The sequence below is a fragment of the Terrapene carolina genome, unplaced genomic scaffold (genome assembly GCF_002925995.2).
Source record: "Terrapene carolina triunguis isolate 2854851 unplaced genomic scaffold, T_m_triunguis-2.0 Scaffold374, whole genome shotgun sequence".
In the NCBI taxonomy this organism is placed as follows: Eukaryota; Metazoa; Chordata; order Testudines; family Emydidae; genus Terrapene; species Terrapene triunguis.
In genome coordinates this window covers 16,860,966-16,868,269 of record NW_020664725.1, presented here as the reverse complement: position 1 = coordinate 16,868,269, position 7,304 = coordinate 16,860,966, and the positions used below count along the sequence as shown (strand labels likewise).

Sequence of the window (7,304 nt, the reverse complement as noted above, 5' to 3'; positions counted from 1 at the left end):
GGCAGGGGGCACACGCAGAGGGCAGGGGAACGGTGACGCCCGGCGCATGCAGAGGACAGGGGAACGGTGACGCCCGGCACATGCAGAGGGCAGGGGCAAGATGACGCCTGGCACACGCAGAGGGCTAGGCACCTTCCTTGGCACATGTGGGGCCTGGGACAGGCTCCCAGGAGGCCATGCCCACGTGTTCCCCAGTGACAGAGGCTTCTCTCCCCACTACCTGGACAGATAGTGGCTGGAAGGACTCATCGGTGCTGGGGGTGGTGATGCAGGTTCCAGGGCTCTGGGGATGTTGGTGAAAGGACTTACAGGCCCTGCTCCCCTGCTGGGGCCTGACTCTGGGGTAACCCCAGAGCTCAGTCACTCCCCGTTTGCCCCAGAGCTCTCCTGGGGTACAGGCCTGTGACGAAGTGGGACTGTTCTTAATGTTTCCTCTGAATACTGTGTGGGTGCCTCAGTTTCCCCTATGCATTTCTTAAGTCTCTAGGTGGTGGGGAAAGGCCAGTGCGCATAAATCACTGACACACTGTCTGCCTGGCAACAAATGGCCAGGGCCCCTTCCCCCCTGCAAGGAAATAGCTAAAGGTGAACAAAGAGATCAGGTGACCTCCTGGCCTGGGAAAGAGACAAAGCCGGGAGAAGGAGGGGCTGGAGGGGTTTTCAGAGTTGGAGCTACCTGGGGACTAGGAGTGAGGGCAGGCGTAGGTGTCTGGCTCTCTGAACCCCATAATGGACCCGGCCGAGGGGTCCCGTTCGCCGCCGTACCTACAAACTCTGTTTTAGACCGTGTTCCTGTCATCTAATAAACCTCTGTTTTACTGGCTGGCTGAGAGTCACGTCTGACTGCGAAGTGGGGGTGCACGACCCTCTGGCTTCCCCAGGACCCCGCCTGGGCGGACTCGCTGTGGGAAGCGGACGGAGGGGCATATGCTGAATGCTCCCAGGAGAGACCCAGGAGGTGAAGACGTACGAGCTTCTTGCCCTGAAGACAGTCTGCTCCAAGGGAGAGTCTGCTCCAAGGGAGAGGAGGCTCCCCAAAGTCCTGACTGGCTTTGTGGGGAGCAGTTCCAGAGCATCGCCCGGGGACTCCGTGACAAGGCCCCCCTCTGTGCAGCCAGGGAGTCTGTCCAGCCGAGCCCCCAGCCTGTCCCCTCACCTTCATGATGATGTAGAAAGCGAAGTAGAGCAGCAGGTTGCAGATGCCGATGGCCAGCAGGTAGGAGGCGAAGTCGTTGGGTCGGACGATGAGTCCGTAGGCAGCGCTGGGGGAGGGAGAGGTGGGTTAGGAAGGCAGCAGAGGGGCCCCCAGCTGCAGCATGGCAGAGACTGGGGCAACCCCATGCCCACCTCGGCAGCAATTCTCTATGGCCCCTGCTGCACCCTGCAGCCACCGGCAAGATGAGCAGGGTCTCCTGGAAGGTAACCTGGGGCGCCTGCTGCATCCTGGGGCTTGCCCAGTGGCAGAGCAGGCAGGGGAGAGGCGTTCGCCCGACTGCTGCCGCTTGCGAGCCACAGTGCGCTCCCTCTCCAGGGCGCTACACCCTGCTTCGCCCCACGGTGTTCACAGCTGACGCGAGCTGTGTGTCTTCAGCCCAGCTCCCTGCCCGGCTGCCTGGTAGCGCTGCAGAGGGCTAGGCCTGGAACAACTGAGACCAGCAGGTCAGGGCCAGGGCTAGCATAGCAGCAGGGGAGGGCCTGGATCGAGGTGCGCTGGCAGTGGTGGGAGGGGAGCTCTCCTGATACCCCCTTTCCTTGTACAGAGCACTCTCCCTCCGGGCAACCTGGGCCTTGTCCCCCACACACACACCCAGACTTACAGCGACCAGTTGATGATGTTGCCCATGACCAGCAGCACCATTCGATCCTGCAAACACAGACAAGGAGGGTCAGGGGAGGGGGCGTATGCTGGGCTAGTGGTTCGGGGGGACCCCGTTTTCATGGCTCAGAGCCGTTAGAGCTGCCATCTCCCAGACCCACTCTCTGCCCCAGGGCATGGCGGCTCAGCCGTTCTCTGGCTGGGAGGATGCTGGTCCCAGGGAGGGGGCAGGGAGGGATCGGGAAGCCCTGACCACAGCGCGAGCTCTGTGTCCTGTGGCGGAGCTCAGATCACCTCAGCTGGGCCCAGCATCACATTCCACCACGTCCAAGCAAACAGCCTCCCTGGATCCCGCTGGGGGGCAGTGGGGCCGCGGGTCTGGGCTGAGGACGGGGGGCTGAGAGGGGCCGTGCTGGGTGAGGAGGGGGAGAGTGGCCTCATGGAAAGGACCCTGGGGGAGTCGTCCGCAGTGGGTATTGAATCTAGGACCTCGGCTTCCGAAAGCGTGGTGCCCTACTGCCCGAGCTGATGCCCCAGCTCAGATAGACCAGGCTGGAACAGGCCTCTGAGCCCCCCGCGAAGGGACAGCGCTTCATGGGGTGGACAACATGGCCACTGGCTGGTCACCTCTAGGGCAGGCTCTTGGTTTAGCTCCATTTGTCTCCATCACAGAGCCAGGCCCAGAGCGGAGTACGCTGGGGATGCGCTGTCAGAGGGGGCTGGGCAGGGGCCCAGGGCTGTCATTCCCAGGGACTGCAGGGTTGCACTGGGATGCAGAAGCAAAAGGGCAGATTTGGGCCAGTGGTCCATCAAAGCATCCTGCCCCCGTGCTGGCTGGATGCATCCCTGTGCTTGCAGCATGAGGCCTTGCCGGAACATCCACCGTCCAGCACAGAGAGCTCTGGGCTGGCCCCGGGGCACTGGGCCCGGCTCATGCTGTTACAGCTAGTCCTCCTCGCGCAGTGTTACCCAGTCACGGGCTTGTACCGAGAGTCAGGGGCCTTGGGTGCCTCAGGGCTGAAGTGAGCTGCTCACTCACCACGTACATGGGCCCACTGCACTGGCGGATGCAATCTGTGTACAGCACGTGCACGATTCTGCGCGGTATCCCGGAGTCTGCAGAGAAAGAGAGGCAGCGCTAGAGCCGGGGGAGGGGGCAGCAGGCCCTTCCCAGGCCCCTCCTAGCCCAGCGGGGCATGGATTGCAGCCAGTTCCATCCGAAAGGGAAGAGGCCTGAACCCTGCGCTCCCAGAGCAGCCGTCCGGCTGGAGGGAGGCTGCCCGCACAGAGCAGGGAGGTGCTGAGCTGCAGCGGGGGCTCCCCCAGCCCATCACACAGCCGGGAGGGTGGGCGGAACAATGCCCCGTTCATGCCCCTGCAGTGAGTCCCACCGCCAAGCTGGCTTGGCTTTCAGACCAAGTCCCCAGCGCTGCGGCCGGGCTGAGCAGGGCCGGCCACGCTCGGCCCCACAGGCCCCCGCGTAAGCGCAGGCGTCTCCTGTGCGAGTTGAGCCGACAATGCCCAAGGCGGGAGGGAGCCAGACGTGCTCTGCCGGTGCACAGAGAGCCCTGGATGTGGGTTATACTAAGCAGGGAGGAGGGCTGAACAGTCATCTGGGTGCAGGCGTTCTAGCGCCATGGACCACTCAGGCCACGACGCAGAGACAAGGACCCGCGCTGGGCTGGGCTGGGCTGGGCTGCCTGTGGTGCCCATTGGGAGTCTGGCTCTGCCCCCCATCCCTGTCCCAGGGGCGGGGCCTCACCGAGTTTCCAGCGGCCCATGTAGTAGAGCTGCGTGCTCAGCAGCAGGGTGGCGATGATGTGGATGATGGAGAAGAAAATCCAGAACATCATGTTCCCTTTGCCAAAGACCTGTGGGGAGAAGACGGGGTGAGCGGGTGGGAGACGGGGCTGGGGCTGGTCCCCAGGGGCCAGGTGCCCGCGATGCAGGCATCAGAGCTGCGGTTACAGAAGGAGCCGTCAGCACCAGGGAGCTGAGAGAGCCACAAAGCCAGGATTCATGCCCGAGTCCGGCCTGGGGCAAGGCAGCCTGAGTTTTACTGGGGCAACTGCTGCCTTCTCCGGGTGTGGGGTTTGCTGGCCAAGGACCCACAGGCTCTCAGACAGCTCAGTCATTAGTCCCTCTGCAGACGGCCAGTAACGCGCCCACCTGGACTGAGCCGTCTGCACAGGGGGCACCAGCGAGCTCTGAGCCAGTGGCTCCTCCCCCACAGACACGGCTCCGGGGCTGGCACTCACCACGCCGACGACGGAGAAGAAGATGACGATGGCCAGGCAGGCGTAGGCGCTGTACGCGCTGGCGTTGATGTCCGGGTGCCGTTTCTGATACAGCTTCAGCATGCAGAGTCCCGCGATCATGTACATGAAGGAAGTGTCTGCAAAGGGACAGTGGCCAGACTCAGCGAGGGGCCGGGGAGGGGCAGGCTGGCAGCCCCTCGGCATTGCACGGCCGCAGGAGCCTGGGTCCTGGCTGCCGTGGGAGGGAGAGTAGGGCAGGGACATCTCAGACAGGCACGGCGGGAGGAACCGCCACGTCTGAGACACGGCCCAGAGACAGAGCTGGACTGCCGAGCCGTGGGGCTGGAGCGGTGCTGCACATCCCTCTGCTCGGAGCACAGCGGCTCCCTGAGCTCACCGGGGGGTGGCTGGGGGCTGTCTGATGCCGCAGGCTGCAGTGCAAACCCTCCCAGAGCTCCACCGGAGCCAGTGCCCATTCTCTGCCAGCACCACAGCACTGTGGCAGCTGGGTAGGGCCGGGAGAGAGGGAGTCTGAGGCTGGGAAGGGGGTGAGCTCAGGGGGACGGAGCCGCCAGCAAACGGGCTGCGCTGGGCGGAGAGGAGAGCCCCTGGCAGTCACCCATAGTCCAGCTCCGCGCTGGAGCCGGGCAGAGGGCGGGTGTCACTGCAGGGTCAGGGAGCCCCGAGCAGGCCCGGCCTCAGCACTCACCGAACTGGAAGTTGGTGTAGTTGGGGCAGACGTGGTAGCAGGCGCTGAGCAGCCCCTCCATCATGAGCGCTGTGCCCATGGCGTAGAACAGGCCGAAGTGCTTGGGGATGCCACACTCCTGGGGGGGGAGAGGGAGGATTGACACGCCCGCCTCAGACAGACAGATCTGGCCAAAAGGCACCTGGGCTGAGCGAGCCCGGCTCCCAGCTCAGGCAGGGGGCACCAGGTGGCAGCCCCCCCTGGAAACCTCCCAGAGGAACTCTCCCTGTGCAGCACCCAGGCCCTGCCCGCCCCCACCCCAAGGGCGCAGCCCTGCCCATCCCAGCCAGCATCATGGGGGACGGCGATCACCAGGCTGCAGGCACAGGCATGTCCCCCACCTCGCCTGCCACTGGGGGCGGCTGAGCCCCGGCTCCGAGGAGCAGGGTGGGCGCGAGGGGCGGTGCTCACCAGGGCCTGCAGGTCGTTGCGCATCAGCGCCCGGTTGTAGTTGATCTCTCTCTGCAGGATGATGAGCAGGAAGAGCAGGCCCAGTAGCACGTAGCCCAGGTTGCTGAGGATGTTGTTGAAAGCGCTGGCGGGAAGCAGATCAGGCCAGGTCACCGTCACAGGGCCGGCTGCGTGGCCCGTTCCCCAGAGATCAGTGCCACGGAACAGGGCACTGCCCCCCGCCCCGGGCAGCAGTACCCTCTGTCCCCACCCGCATCCCAGCCAGAGCGCCACGGTTCTCCTGGGTGCTACTGGGGGCCCAGCTCCCCACCCCACCCCACCTGTCAGACCGCAGAGGGGCAGGTGGGCAGGCCAGGGAGCGTCACTGCGAGCCCCGCGCCAGCTCTTACCTGAGGTTTCCCAGGGGGTGGGCGCACAGGAAGTTATAGTAGCAAATGTCCTGATTCCCCGTCACGTTCACCACCTGCAGCGGGGAAGCAAAGCGAGACCCTGAAGAGGAAGGGCCGGGGACACCAGCTGGAACGGGCCTGGCACAGCTCACAGCCAGGACTGGGGGGCCCGAGGGGAGGTGTCCCCAGGTGCACTCACCGAGGAGGGGGCAGGCAGAGGACCCAGCAGCACGGGGCGAGTGCAGGACCCCGATGCCAGCCCAGTCTCACGGCCCAGGCGGGGCAGACGGCGAGGGGTGACTCAGAGTTCATGTGTTCTTCCAGCTTCCACCCCAGGGCTGATTACAGCCAGGGCAGGGATGGGCACATTTACAGAGGGCATTTGGCCAAGCCTGCCCCTTGGAGAGGCTGCTAAGTGCAGAGGGAGACAATGCGGCACTTTGCTGCAGCCGGGCTGGGCAGGGCTGGATCTCAGCCTGCATCTCGCCCTGCGACGCGTGGGCGACTGAGCCCCGCTTGAGGGGAGTGAAGGGGCCGCTCTGCTGGGGGAGCGCCTGGGAGGAATCTCCGCTGGTTTCTTTGGCACAGGAGGGAACTGCCCCCCAGCCCGTGGCTGCTTTGAAGCCCAGAGCCCGGCCCTGGGAACTCCCCGAATTCAGGAGACGGTGGAGCAGGGCAGCCAGCAGCCCCCAGGGGAGAGAGCTCGGATACTGGGGCAGGAGGGGGACGCAGGCAGGGGCCGTCCTTACCGTCTGGTAGGTGATGACCAGCTGTATGACAGGGAGGGCGTAGAACACAGCGATGGTGGCAATATTCCTGCAAGAGAGGACGGCACTGAGCCAGGCGGGCACTGGCCGGGGACTCCAGCTCCGCCTCCTCCCTGGGGCTCTCCCCACTGCTCCAGCGGCACACGTGCTCACCCATCTCCTCCACGCGCTCTGCAGCACCCACTGGGCGGGATGGCGAGTGTGATGCCAACGCCATGGAGAGCCGGGACGCTGATCTACCCACTGCTCTGCAGCAGGGCAGGGCTCCAGGCACCTCCTTAGCTCAGGGGCAGACAGAAGAGTCCCGCAGCCCATCTCTCTACCCCCTCACCCCCTCGCCTTCCCTTCCTCCCCAGGCCTGCCCCCACTCACCAGAAGTAGATCTGGTATTTCTTCCGCAGGACACGCTTGTCCTTCCGGGCCAGGTCTGCCACGTACAGGTATTGCTGGGAACAGAGGCAGGATCCCATCACAGGCCAGGCGGGGCATGCGGCATACAGGGGCGAGGGCACCCTGGGAACCAGCCCAGGCTGCTCCGCCTGCAGCTGCAGCGCTACCCCTGCCCAGAACACTGGTTAGCCGGCAGCCGGCAGCATTCCCGGGGTGAATACGGGCTCGGTCACAGCGCTGAGTGATGGGCACGTACCAGACCGGCCAGCACAGGGTTAACGAGCCCATTGGCACATGGTTCTGGGGCAGTGCCTGGGTACACAGGTCTCCCCGCTGCTCCATCACCCTCCACCCCACATATACCCTGCTCCAGCATCTCCCCACGGGGCATCGCTCAAGCCTGAGCCAGGGCAGCCCTACAGGCTGTGCAGTGTGTTCCCGCCGCTAAAGCGATACCCAGGACGGGCAGGCAACACTGGGGCCTGCATGTCACGCTCCCCCCACCCCCATCAGAGCGATGCCCGG

The 7,304-nt window shown here is 64.9% G+C and overlaps 1 protein-coding gene across 3 annotated transcripts in view; it reads right to left on the bottom strand.

Annotated features, from left to right (window-relative positions):
• SIDT2 (SID1 transmembrane family member 2) overlaps positions 1-7,304 on the bottom strand; it is a 23,399-nt gene that overhangs the window by 3,420 nt on the left and 12,675 nt on the right. For all 3 annotated transcript variants that reach the window (XM_026657906.2, XM_026657907.2, XM_026657908.2), the window contains 10 exons: positions 6,762-6,835; positions 6,372-6,438; positions 5,623-5,696; positions 5,234-5,357; positions 4,784-4,901; positions 4,075-4,211; positions 3,579-3,687; positions 2,856-2,932; positions 1,818-1,864; positions 1,157-1,262 (listed from right to left, as the gene is read on the bottom strand). In XM_026657906.2, the coding sequence (XP_026513691.1) occupies positions 1,157-1,262; positions 1,818-1,864; positions 2,856-2,932; positions 3,579-3,687; positions 4,075-4,211; positions 4,784-4,901; positions 5,234-5,357; positions 5,623-5,696; positions 6,372-6,438; positions 6,762-6,835 (933 nt within the window). The remainder of the gene's footprint in view (positions 1-1,156; positions 1,263-1,817; positions 1,865-2,855; positions 2,933-3,578; positions 3,688-4,074; positions 4,212-4,783; positions 4,902-5,233; positions 5,358-5,622; positions 5,697-6,371; positions 6,439-6,761; positions 6,836-7,304) is intronic.